We start from the raw sequence: 13,421 nt of genomic DNA on the forward strand, positions 1-13,421 counted from the left end.
ATATAAGTTTCAAGATCTCACTAACGCATCATCTATGTGGGACTAAACACATACATGCATGGGTCCTTATATTGAGAGCTGAAGCTTCCTCTTCTTGCAGGAGGCAACCTCGAAGCTTCCTAACATTTTTCAACTAGACTCTAAGTTTATTGTACGTGATAGCTGATTTAATCAGCTCAGTCAATTAGATGATAAACCTCATAAATTCTCTTTTCCTCATCATTTGATCTTGTCACAAAAAAAAGCAAGTAGAATACTTGTATAATGAGGAGCGTGATTAGAGGTGGAACATTGAACTCAGAAATTTGCACTATTTCAGATCCAGTGTCCTTGCTGCTATTTGATAAGTTGCAGAGTATGAACCTTGACCGTAATCAGGATAAACTATGTAGGCAATAGAATGAAAAAGGTTTGTTCTTTATTAAAAACTGTGATTCTATTCTCTGCTGTGGAAGAACCAGTTAACAGAGTGCTAATACTTTTTGAGATTCTCAATTCTATAAAAGGTTAAAATTTTAATTGTGCTACTCTTCGGAAAGAAAATTCTCACTTGAGAAAATATGAAGAAAAGAAGTGGACTTTTCCATCTAGATGTGCTGTGTAAACTGGAGGAAGAGTTCATTGATCATCTGTTATCAACGTGCTCTCTCTCAATCCATTTGGAGAAGCTTTCTTGCCAAACTAAAAATTGACACACTAACTGAAGATCTGTCAGAGTTATGGTTAAATTGGAGACGTACCTGAAATAAAAAGGATTCAATTTTGGTTGGTTTGACCCTTGTTGCTATTGGATGCTGGTCTTTGTGGTTGGAACAAAAGGAAGGAGTTTATTATGCGGAGAATTTGCTCAAGATTTGAGTCTATTCATTTTCGCCAAGAGATTGGACTAGCAAGATAGGACCTGCTTTTAACATCGAAGTAATCCTTTCTGCAGGACATTTGATAGGTGATAGAGGTTTTTTGTGGTTGGATCATAGTATTCTTAGATGCTCTGGTGCTTCTATTTTGTTTCTGTCTCGCTCTCCCCGTGTGTGTTGGTGGGTGTGTTTGCTATCTAAATTCCTTTGTACTTTCTCCTTTTCAGCTTAATGTAAGTAATTAGGCTCTTTCCCGATCTGTTTCCAAAAAAAAAATGAGATCTTTCAGCCATTGCTTCTAGCAAATGAGGACAATGTGGAGATTATTGATCCTATCAGATTAAAAGCAGCCACCCAGAAAATTTCCAGCTTAAATCTAATTTCCACATAGCTACAATTAAGTTGGCAACAAGGTGAGCGTAAGATGTCAGAACACAGACAGAACATAACTCAGACATAATAAAATGCACAAAAGATGTAATAATAGGTAGCAGTCAAGAGCATAATGAAACTCTCGGAAAAGAAAGAGGGTTCATAAAAATAAGAATCATAAATAAAACTGCGAAAACCTCCAGTCACCATTGCTATCTTCTCAATCTTCACTATCTCAACATCTGTAATAGAAAATGCATCAACTGTCCAAAAGCTTGCAATCATTTTCTGATTGATAAATATTTCTTCAAAAAAAAAATCTGAAGGATAATTAGATACAATTTGGTGGCATCAGTCTACTGTACTTGGATGTATAAAGATTATTGATACATTCTCTGAAATTGTAAATAAAAAATAATGACATGGAGCTTGAAAAAGGAACATAATATTTTTTTGGAGATAAATTCAAGTTGCAGCAGAGGAACATGATTTTTTTTTTTTTTTTTTTTGGGGGGGGGGGGGGGGGGGGGAGGGGCGTGGGTGGGGGGGGAAGCAAGGAATATAATAAGATTTGTAGGCACACAGAAGCACAAGAAAGGCCGAGAGAGAACACAATGCAACTGCAAGAAATTAAAGAAACAGCATCTAATACAACAGAGATTTTACAGTATCTAAGCTCGAAAGCCACGGATACATGAAAAATGCCATGAAAACAACGAGCAATAAGGAATTTATAAATTTCACTAATACTGTTGGGTCATGAAACTAACCAACAACCTAATCTTCTTCCTCCTCAAAATCTGAATCATCAGTCGTAGGTTCATCAGTCGTAGGTTCACCATCTTCCATCTCAGAATCACTCTCCATATACACGGCTCTTATCCTGTTCCCCCTCTTTGGTCGAGGCGCTGCTACTGGAACCTCATTCATCTCTGCTGGGCTACCGGATGAGTGACTGCCAGACTCTTCACTATCAGTAGGAGAACTTCCAGTCCTACCCAACACAGGCCCACTTTTCTTGTTGAAAGGAGAGGCCCTCATCTTCCTCACCTTCTTGTCGGGTGAAATCCCAGCATTCTCCACCGGCTTCAGCACTTCAGTAATCAGCTTCTGGCTCAGAACTGGCTTGCTCTGTGCAGCTCCCCTCTTTCTCGTGGTTGTGGTCGCTTTCCCTCGCTTTGCTTTCTCATTTGCAGGCTTTCTTCCTCTAGCTTGCCCTCCTTTAGGGGCTTCCGCCAACTCAAAATCCTCATCGTCATCTTCTCCAACAGTCGGCATGTTATCTTCAACATCATCACCATCAGAAATCTCCGTAAAGGTCGATGGAGCCTTCCTTGAAGCTGCCCTTTTGCTAGGTTCCTTCTTTCTATGTTCTCCCTGGCTTAGTGCTGCTTCAGCTTCCATGGCTGCAAAATAACCGAAACATCACCCAACATGCCAGGATTTCGCAGCAGGAAAGCCATAAATTGCAAAACAAATTTATAGTAGAAGACAGCGTACCAGATTGATCTGGGGAAGAATCAAGGTTATAAGCAGCCAGCCGGTCTTTTAATGCAAGTACTTCTTCATCTTCATCACTCTCAACCACCATAACCTGAAGAAGAGAGCATCAAATCAAATAATGGAATCTAATTTTCCGTCACCTGCAAAATATTGGAATAACCAACTGAGGCTCACCTTCTTAGCAGGAGCTTTCTTTGCGCCTCCTCTAGCTTTTAGTTTTGATGGCTCAGGAGCATTGCCTGCAAAAACCAGCAATGATTCAGTAAATAAACCACAAAAACTAATAACATGGAAAGATCATAGTCATATCTTTAATAGAATATAAAAGATACCTGCATCAGTTGAGGTAACATTTGATATACTAGAGGAGTTATTCGCATTGTTCTTCCTTGGCTTCTTTGGTCCTTGTCTAGAGACAGCAGCGCCAGTGATGTTCTTCGTTCTAGTCTCTCGTTTCATTCCTTCCTCAGCATCTTTTCGTTCTAGCTCCTGATTCAAAAGATGGACTCATTGAGCTCAAGAAAAATGAGAAAGAAGCTAGGACTGTTGAAGCAACAACTTACATCAAGCTCCCTTTCAAAATCATCAAGATCTTTCATCCATAAATCCCTTGGTGAGGACTTCTTGAGTTCCTCAACCTCACCTTCTAGTTTCTTCCTATCTGCACAGAGCTCCTGAACCTTTTCCCATGTCAAGGTTCCTATGGCCATGGAGAGCAGATACTCATAATCAGTAGCTCTTGCTGCTACTTCTGGGCTCTCTTCATTGTCATCTTCTTCCGTGGCGCCAGCAATGGCAGCATCAATGCCCTTTGATTTCTTTGGGAAAGGAGTGAACCCTTTTTGCTGCAGCTCGAGGAACAAATCTGCTCTCTTCCGATTACTGACTATTATCTCACCTCTAACTACACCAAGAATGAATCTGACTTTGTTATCCAGCTTCAGCAAATCCATCTCAAGATTGTCCAAGAGCACTTTCTGCATGAGAATGGCAAAAGATCATCAACTTGTACAAAGAGTTCCGTAAGCCAGAAAATAATTCAAAACCAAGACCAGTAATAACTTACCTTTCTTTTTGCATAAAATTCAAGCCTCAAATGAAAGAAGTCCTCGAGAACTGCAACGAAGACCAAGCATCAATAAAGGTAGATAATGAATAGAATCAGTCTCAGTGAGGGTATATCAAAAACTCACTCTGTTCTGGTGTGTCATATTTCTTGATGACACCCTCTGAATCAAACAGGTGCATATTAGTAGTGCTGATAGTTGTAATGAGCTTAAATTTTCTCTCAAGCCCTTCTTCTTTGGCCATTTTCAACTTCTCCTCAGTCAAAATAATCTCAAAATGTACATTAATGTCATCATTGTGCTCTCGGTAGTCCTGTGGATTAAAAAGTGAAAATTTTAGTGTAGGACTCCATACTTAGATAAAACTATTCTTGTGCTTTTCAAAAACTTACCTTGATAAATGGTTCCTTAATCTTATCATTCCCAGTCATCATTGACTCGAGAAATTCCTTATAATCCTGAGTCCATCTGCGTATTGGCAGTTCTGTGATTCTCAATGTTGTGCTGTCGACTTCCTCAATGAGACCAGTGATGGTGTACGTAACACCAGCTTCCTTTGTTGCTGATTTCTCAATCAGACCCTGGTGAAAAAAGAAAGCTTGTTTAATATGGTGTCCCTATCAAGGTAACCTCGTGCATAAGGAAACATGACTGACCTTGAAACCCCTGTACCATGGGTCCATGGGCTGCATTGGCTCGTCATTTAACAGCCGTCTGACATTAGCAACAATGTCTCTTGGGTTGTAATTAGGAACGAAGGAACTCCATCCAGTACCAATCCCTTCACTCCCATTGACTAAAACCAAAGGTATAATGGGCATGTACCTGAGGATTTAGGGAAAGTAATAACAGACTTCAGGAAGTCTGGGCCAATCAAATAATAATTTGGAAACAAATATTGTGCACATCATTATTACCAAGTTGGTTCAATTGATTGCCCATCTTCATTTAAATAGTCAAGAAGCATATCGTCATCCTTGGGAAACAAGAATCGGGTCAGGGGTGACAAGCGAGTGTAGATGTATCTTGCACTGGCATGATCTTTGCCTCCCTGAGATAAAATGGATTTAGATTCCAAATATAAATCAAAGTAAACCTAATGTAAGAAGTGCCAGTTTTTGATTCTGCTCTCTCACTTGGTGCCTGGTGCCAAATTGTCCATTAGGTTGCAGAAGGTTTATGTTGTTGCTACCAACAAAGTCTTGAGCCATTCCAATAATAGTGCTAGCAAGACTCTGTTCACCATGATGGTAGGCCGAATGCTCTGAAACATAACCAGAGAATTGAGCAACCTGTATCAAAGAGAAACATGAGCGAAAAGGAAGCATATTGTATATGTTCTCTCACAGTAAAACTAATAGACAAAAATTAAGTAATTGGCAAAATCTAGCCCACTATACCTTAGCTTCCTTGACAAAATTCCTCTTAAATGAGCAAAACAAAATTTTTCTCTGGCCTGGTTTCAGACCATCAACCGTTGATGGTATCGACCGCTGCAAATCCGCCATAGAGAACAATATCAGCTCCTTGTTCACGAAATCACTGTATTTGATGTGCTTCTGCCTTTGATCAAGATATGTCCCAGTCTGTAAAGATTGGTAAAATATTCTATCATAATTCAAACAGATATTAATCTGAGTTGGCAAAAATAAAAAAACGGCCATTCATTTACCTCAAAATGACGAAGCCAGTTTTTCCTTGCCTCAATTTTTTTCTTGCTGAATGCCAATTCAATAGCATCTCCATCTTGATCATCCACCCATATGAAATCTTTTTTATGCTTGTCAATATCATGGAAATATTCCTTTCCTTCTTTTGACGTGCTTGTTCCCAACCCCTATGACCAGCAATTACATGAAAAATAAACAATATTGCATGTGAAGTAAAAGAATATCGAGTAAATTATATTCTGATTCATTACACTCTAAAACAACAGACCTTATAATACTTAATAGACCAACCACTTGCATTCCCTCCCAATCTTTCTTTCCATGCTTCATACTCAGGCATGGAGTAGAACGGCAGAACAGTCTTGTTTTTGCTATGAGTTGCCTGTAGAACAGAAAAAAACATCACTTGCTTGACAATCTTAATTATAATAATTTTCTAGCAGAATATTTACACAAGGCCGACCTTCACTATAGGTGTGATGAACTCAACCATGAATGATGGGATTTTAAGCAGTGATGGCCAAAATGAATGGATGAAGTTAATCAGGAGGCCCTTTATGTGGGAACCATCATGATCCTGAACCAGCAGACAAAGAACCTGTAAGCATGCTGGCATTTTCTTTCCTCCAAGAATGAAAAGGTGATAAACGATATCCAAAACATGCCTGATCGGTCATTATCATGAGATGTCCATATCTTAAACCTTTTGTGCTGTCATACTCCTTCCCATGCTGCAAACCAAGAATTTGCTTTATGTTCTGGATTTCTGCATTTTCCATTATCTGCTTGTGGCTTGCTTCCCTCACATTCAGTAGCTTACCCCTCAGAGGGAACACACCATAGTAGTTCCTTCCAACTACGGAGATACCAGCCATCTGTATGTTAAACAACAAAGCAGAAATTATTCTTTCAAACTAAGAAGCTCAGATATTAACAGACTTAACTAAGCTCACGGTACTCACAGCAAGGGCCTTTGCTGAATCTCCCTCTGTCAAAATCAAGGTACACTTCTCAGAGTTCCTTCCACCAGCATCATTAGCATCCTCGAGTTTAGGAATGCCTGTAATTCTCTGCCTCTTGGTTCCATCTGTCTTCTTCAATTCCTTACTCTGCTTGAAATCAGCCCATGAGAGGAGACTATTTACAACTCCTGATTTAGCCACTGCAAACAAACAGATTGTCAAAAAATAGTTTTTTTTGTCACTTCAATCCTTAGTAAATTCATCAAATAGGACAACACTGACCCTTTTTAAGAAACTCCTGTGAGAGCTCACACTTTGATCCAAAGCTTCCTTGACGAGTAGTTAAGGTTTCTTTTGTCTGTGAATCGAAGGCTGGATTGTCGATAAGTGCATTGACAAACACCCATAAATGGCTTCTCACATTATGGGCTTTGAGGTTAGCATTCTTGTTCTTCTTATTTACAATGTTCATCACATGGCTCGTGATTTGGTTAGTGACATATTCCACATGGGTTCCTCCTTTGGTCGTGGCGATCCCATTTACAAAGCTGACCTGATAAAACAAGGCAGATAAAATTATTTATCTGGATATCTAAAATTTGAAGACAATAAGAATTAATTGGAAGACAGTCATCAAGGGTAACTTTCACACATACCTGCTGGAATTGCCCTTCGCTTAAGCTAACACAAATCTCCCACCTATCATTAACTTTCTCTGAAATCCTGTTCAGCATCAATCACCAAATAAGAACACTTACAATATAAGAAAAGCTTATACATGCAATGCAGAACGCAAATTATCTTCAAACCTTGGAAGAGGCTCAGGTCTGGACTTAGAAACAGATTGAAGGTATAGGTTGACATAGTCACTGAATGATTTCACAGGAATCCGCTGTCCATTTAACTCAACCTTGACAGATTTGCCAAGGGTCCCGGCTAGGTCAACAACTCTCTTCTTCATTAGCGCAGCCACATCATCTTCTAGATGGGTCATGTTAAATTTGGCCAAATCCGGCTTGAAAGTGATCTTAGTCCAGTTTTCTGATTCCTTGCACTTGGTAATGGAGGGCTCAGACTTCTGTCCCATGTTCTCTGAGAAAACCTACATATGAAGAATCATAGAAACCAGGTTTGCAGATCTTATAATCACTAGGCTGAGGTTTTGAAATTCACAAGCTAGAAAGATTTTAGCAGTTAACTCCAACCAAAAACCCGAATAACGTGAAATCTAGGATATATAGTTTCTAGAAAGCAAAAAAGAGACATAATTATACATGATAATATGGACGCTAAGACCGTCAACTCAAGTTCCTATAGCACACAGTGGATCCTAAAGAGCCAGATAAGGATGAGGAGTTTCAAACCCCTGTTCCAAATAATCAGAACCAGGAGTTCAACTGAACTAAATTCACAACTCCCAAATTTTGAAATACATGCTTAATCAGACTGTAAAGACCACAATACCACCGAAATCCCAAGTTGTAAATGATAACCCCCAGTCTTTTCAGCTTGCGATCCAAATAAGACTCCATGCACAAACGTTAATTTGAAAGTGACAAGAATCATATATTACAACTGATCCAAAGCACCAAAATTTGATGGATCCAAACCCCAGAATTCAACAGAAGAAGACCTAAAAAGATTGCATAAGAAAATCGTACATCAAAATAATAGACATCCAGACTTAAAACAATAATGACAAATTCAAGCTCCAAAATTCAACTGGAAGGCCTACAAGTTGTAAAAAGAATCCATTATCTTGAAATGCAGAAACGCTAATTTTTCCCATGCTTCTAAAATACCAAATTTCAAAACTTTGACGAAAAGGCCTAACAAAACTGAAATCACAAACCAAGCTCCAACTTTTAGAGCAAAATCTAACAAAATCTTGAAAACAAACGCCAGTTCATATTTTCAAAATCCCGAAATTTTACAAAAAAAACACAGAAACTGTAGATGGAAACCTTAATATGGAATCAAAAAAAATCCCCGGCACCCAGTAGATACAAAGCACCAATTTTCAAAATATCAACAGAGAGACAGAGAATTGCCCCCAAATCCCAACAGAGATATCGAAATTTTATACGCAGAAACCCTAATCCATCTACACAACAACCAAATTCCACAAGAAATACCTAAGAAAGATCACAGATAGAAACCTTAAATTCCAAAGAACGCCAAAACCTGTTGGCCCTAGAACACCCAACTTCAAATTCCACAGTCTTACAAAGATGGAGAAAACAAACCCTACAATGAAAACCAAAGAAACCCTAGCCAAGACCGACCAATGTTCGCGAACATAAACCTTAATCCAAATTCACAAAAATTTCACCGAAATATTCCAATATTCTCGATCCAAAAAGGAGACAGAAAAATCTTATCTAGATCAAGAAATGAAAACAAGGGTTCATGAAAACAAATTTTTCAAGAACGCAACCAAACCTGCTTGTATTTCTTCTTCCTCCTCCCATCCGCAGTCTGGATGACGAACTCCGTCGAGAAGATGTTAGTGAGCTTGGCCCCGTATCCGTTCCTCCCACCAGTCGTCTTCTTGACGTTATCGTCGTAGTTGCTACTGGTCAGCAGGTGCCCAAAAATCATCTCGGGCACGTAGACCCCTTCCTCCTGGTGGATCTCGACGGGAACTCCATCCCCGTTGTTGTAGACACTGATGCAGTTCCCGGCAACGTCGATGTCCACCTTGACGGAGTCCATCGACGGATCCCGCTGTTTGTTGTCGGCGGCGTTGACGAGGATCTCGTCAAAGATCTTGTAGAGGCCCGGGACGTAGTTGACGGGGCGGCAGACCATCTCACCATTCTCGTAGACCCAGAGGGTCTGGGTGTGCTTCTCGACGGAGCCGATGTAGGTGTCGGGGCGGAGGAGGATGTGCTCCAGCTGGGTCTTCTTCTGGTACATCTCTTCGATGGTCTTATTGGGGGCCCCAGGGGCGGCCGTGGCGCCGCCTGCGGCGGAGTTGTGGGCGGTGCTGGTCTGGAGCGGTTGCTTCTTCTCGACGGCCATGGCGGAGAAAGAGACACCGAGGTTGTGTCCGAGGGAACAAAGCGAGAGAGACAAGGCGAAGGTTGCCCTTCTCGGAGAGGTTCAATAAGGGGGGAGGGGTTGAGGGTTGAAACGGTCGACTGATTTGAAATTTGAAATGGGTGGCGGGATTTTGAAATGGAGGGTAGGGATGATTTAGAGGAGGATCGGGCGGCTGCGGTTGGTGGCTTTGATCTACGTTTGCCTCCGCACGGCACTTGGTGGCTTAGCCGAAGGGTTTGCTCGCATTCCGATTGGTGTACCTGTGCTCGGTTTTTATTTCCAAGCCCAATTCTGTTGGATTTTACAAACAGGCCCTTAGTCTGTCAAGATCAAGCCATTTAGGGCCTTGCAAGGATGTCAAGTCCTCATGTGACAATAGAAAGTCACTTTTTTCCCAATATTCTTTGTAACAACCCAAGACCTCACCCAAAATAGCTAGCCGGAAGGTATTATTTGAGTTCCTTGATCCTGTATAAGTATCCAGGATCTACCCAGCGAATAACCGATGTGGGACTAAACATACGCCCGTACGGATCCTCACATACTCTCCTCGTTCAAGCCATGACGTCCTCGTCAGGCTAAGGGTTCATATCTATTCAAATCTAATCACTAACACCACGATTGGCCCGTGGTCAGTCCCAATGGATCTGTGCTGCAGTGTTCCCTAGTCCACATAGGTTATGGGCCGGGTCCGCTCTGATACCATTTGTAACAACCCAAGACCTCACCCAAAATAGCTAGCCGGAAGGTATTATTTGGGTTCCTTGATCCTGTATAAGTACCCAGGATCTACCCAGCGAATAACCGATGTGGGACTAAACACACGCCCGCACAGATCCTCACATTCTTCATCTTCTCTTCTATTTTCAAGCCAACCACAAGTTGTAAGAGCACTCAATCTCGTCCCTCATGCAACACACCCGCCTCATGGGATATTTGCTAGCCCAGCTCCTCCTGATTTGCCACGTGTTTGAATCCTGCTCGAATTTGCTCACCCTATCACCTACGAAGTCTCTCTTTTGGAAACTTCTTGGAGAAATTATGTCCGTCAATATTGTGACAAAATGATCCTAAATGTCCACCTTTCTCCATGAGGTCTGAAACATACATGTATTGAGAGAGGCGAACAAGGTTGCATATCACATTACTTGGGGAGAACTAGTGGGGGTGAAGCTGTTTGGTAATCTGACCCAACTGAGCTAATTATACCTTTATGATCTTTGGGTGTCACTAAGTCCTATAGTATATACATAGGTACGTATATATCATGCAAAAATAATCTTTTCTTTTTCTACATAAAATCAGTCAAGCAAATATTATATATATATATATATATATATATATATGCTTTGATTGCCGAGTTCGTGGCCACCCTCTTCCTCTACGTCACCATCGCCACCATCATCGGCTACAAGGTCCAGTCCCAGGACGACTAGTGCGGCGACATCAGCATCCTCGGCATCGCCTGGTCCTTCGGCGGCATGATCTTCATCCTCATCTATTGCAGCGTCGGCATCTCCGGTTAGTCACTCTGTGTGTGTGTGTGTTTAGTTTCACTTCACTTGACGTTCTTTATACCGATCGACCATATTTATTGTTTTCCAAATGAATAAATAAATAAAATAAAAGGGGGTCATATTTATTGTTTTCAAAGCGACTAGTGGATGATCCAATGGTGAATCTTGTGCAAAAGAAGGATTGAAGAATGGATGATTAATTCTTTTCATTTTTTACTTGTGGAGTTGCATGAATTTATTCCGCCATCTTATAAGTCTCATTTATTTTGCGAGCCTAAATTTTTTTTTGCCAGTCTTTTAATCTCATGTCAAGCCAAAATTCAAGCTGAACATAAGTTTCTCATAAATAACTCTTTTATTTCATTGTCCTAGATGAGTCCTACTTACATAAACATCAATCATAAAGATAGATAGAGAATTTCTTACACATATGTAATTTACGTAAGCTTTTTATATTTTAACACATTGATTCGTAGTGCTTAATTGGATGGATAGCTTTTGCCCTTGATCCTGGCTTATGCTATCAATTCAAGAGGCCCATTACAGGTTAATTTGGTAGCTTCGAGCAGAGCTAAACAAATAGTGAGAATAAAAAAAAAATATGATAGAGCATGTACATCGCATACATGATAGTATAACGAATTCCTGTTTTTTGAATAAAATTAAGCATCATTTCGACAAAATTATTAGCATATTATAAATATTCTTATGGCTAAGCAAGTAATGAGCTGCACTGATAGAAATTATCATCTTATACCTACATTACCGTGGTATGGAAGGTCGGTCATGAAGTTAGTAAACACATAGCGAAGCATCTTCTAAAACAAGAATTTTTTTAATGCTATCCTCTCTATATAATTTTCCGTTAGTAAATGCACTTTGCCCTCCCATCAAAAGATACACTCTGCCCAATATAAAGTTTCATAACGCTGCCCTTATTTTGTTTCGTTTCTTGTGTCCTTAAATGTTGGAGATGAGTAAAGTTTACTTTCTTTCTTTTTATATATATATATATATATATATATATATATATATATATATATATATTGATCACGACATGGAGAAGTGCTGGGACTAACCAGAAGACCTTATGCGAATATAAATGCCCATTCTTCACATGAACAAAAGAAATTTATGTTTCCTAACTCCATTCTTAGATCCTAGAGACAAGCATCACATACATCTAATACCATGATGCTGTTAGCCAAAAATTAGAACAAAGAGGTAAAGAGAGTGGATGAACTTCCACGAAAGATCGATAACAATCGTAGTGCTGATGTAAATAAATTATGGGATGCTGGAAAGAACAGTCTCCAAATTCTAGTAAAAGACGTGGCTCCTAATGAAGTTTTTTTTTGGATACAGCAGGGCACTTTCTCAAGAGGTTAAAGACAATTTTTTTCTTTAAAATGAACACCATCCCAGAAACAGAACTTAGCGACCTCAGTCCCACAAATATATATGCGAGGGGGGATGTAGGGTGGAGGGGAGTAAAGAAAAGAAACAGAGAACCAGGAGAAGAAAGAAAGAAAGAAAGAACAAGAAAATGTTACAGTCGTTGTTCTCACTTCTCCAATTGACAGAACCTCACCATTCTATATAACTAAGCAAACCATGAACCTGCTTCACTGATGCAGTAGGAAACACTAATCATCTTAGCAACTAATCCTTGCAGTTCTTGCAAGCTGAAGTGTGGATTAGAGTGCAAGCATGGAGAAGGTATGCAGGCTATCCTCATTGGATTGCGTGTTTAACCGCCCTTCCTCGGCAACCCTCTCTTGGAACAGCCGCAGTGCTCTCTGCCATCTATGGCCATTTCGTGCTGGAGCTTCAGAGAAGAGCACACGGTTTAGTCGAAAGAAGAAGAGCCTCAATGCGAAGACCATGTCGGTATAGGATCCCCTCATCCGCACTGCGAGTGGAAGCTTAAGCAAGAAGAACCACAGGAGGGCTACATGGAGATGGTAGTGACCACCACCACCACTGGCAGCCAGAAGCTTTAGCTTCAGCATCACCACCAGGTCCACTGCCATTCCCTGACCCAGTGTAGTGGAAAAGGATAAAGAGTTGGATCTAGTTCATGTACCAAGTCCTTTCATTTAAGGAACTTAATTAATGGAGGAGCGAATTATTTGATGGCTATCATTGAGAGAAAACGGAGTACTGCAGCTTCAATGAAGTTGCACTCCACTCTGGAACCATGCGAATTATGGGTGCACGTAAAGTGACAATCAAGCCAAGAGATCATGAGGTTTCCATCATTCCATGCAACAATCGCCAACCCAAAATTTTGCTGACATTGCTTGGATTTACGTTAAAGAGAAGTCTTTGCATGGGCGTATTATTGCACATGGTGATGGTCTTTTGGAGAGTAGAGAGTAGATCTACCTTGGTGCACGTAAAGCATCTTTCTTTTCTCTGAAGCCTA

At 40.4% G+C, this 13,421-nt stretch overlaps 1 protein-coding gene across 1 annotated transcript; it reads right to left on the bottom strand.

The window, feature by feature from the left end:
• Positions 1-1,836: 1,836 nt before the first annotated feature.
• LOC120110426 (DNA topoisomerase 2) lies at positions 1,837-9,566 on the bottom strand. Its single transcript, XM_039125344.3, has 21 exons — positions 8,874-9,566; positions 7,241-7,533; positions 7,088-7,154; positions 6,714-6,984; positions 6,432-6,631; positions 6,135-6,344; positions 5,933-6,046; positions 5,738-5,851; positions 5,472-5,636; positions 5,200-5,385; positions 4,936-5,091; positions 4,717-4,850; positions 4,456-4,624; positions 4,192-4,380; positions 3,926-4,112; positions 3,799-3,848; positions 3,296-3,709; positions 3,065-3,221; positions 2,907-2,971; positions 2,730-2,823; positions 1,837-2,635 (listed from the first exon to the last, which is right to left on the bottom strand). The coding sequence occupies exons 1-21, from the start codon at positions 9,453-9,455 to the stop codon at positions 2,007-2,009; spliced, it is 4,446 nt and encodes a 1,481-aa protein (XP_038981272.3). The 5' UTR covers positions 9,456-9,566; the 3' UTR covers positions 1,837-2,006.
• Positions 9,567-13,421: the final 3,855 nt, after the last annotated feature.

Source organism: Phoenix dactylifera, chromosome 6, assembly GCF_051530095.1.
Source record: "Phoenix dactylifera cultivar Ajwa chromosome 6, Ajwa_hap1_PhDact_Kaust_v1.1, whole genome shotgun sequence".
In the NCBI taxonomy this organism is placed as follows: domain Eukaryota; kingdom Viridiplantae; phylum Streptophyta; class Magnoliopsida; order Arecales; family Arecaceae; genus Phoenix; species Phoenix dactylifera.

Excerpts from the sequence above, each read along its gene's own strand:
- LOC120110426 (XM_039125344.3), bottom strand. The coding sequence starts at position 9,455 with ATGGCCGTCGAGAAGAAGCAACCGCTCCAGACCAGCACCGCCCACAAC. Across the intron at positions 7,534-8,873 it reads GGAAGAAGAAATACAAGCAG|GTTTTCTCAGAGAACATGGG; the intron begins GTTTGGTTGCGT and ends CTTCATATGTAG. Across the intron at positions 6,047-6,134 it reads TCATGATAATGACCGATCAG|GATCATGATGGTTCCCACAT; the intron begins GCATGTTTTGGA and ends CTGCTGGTTCAG.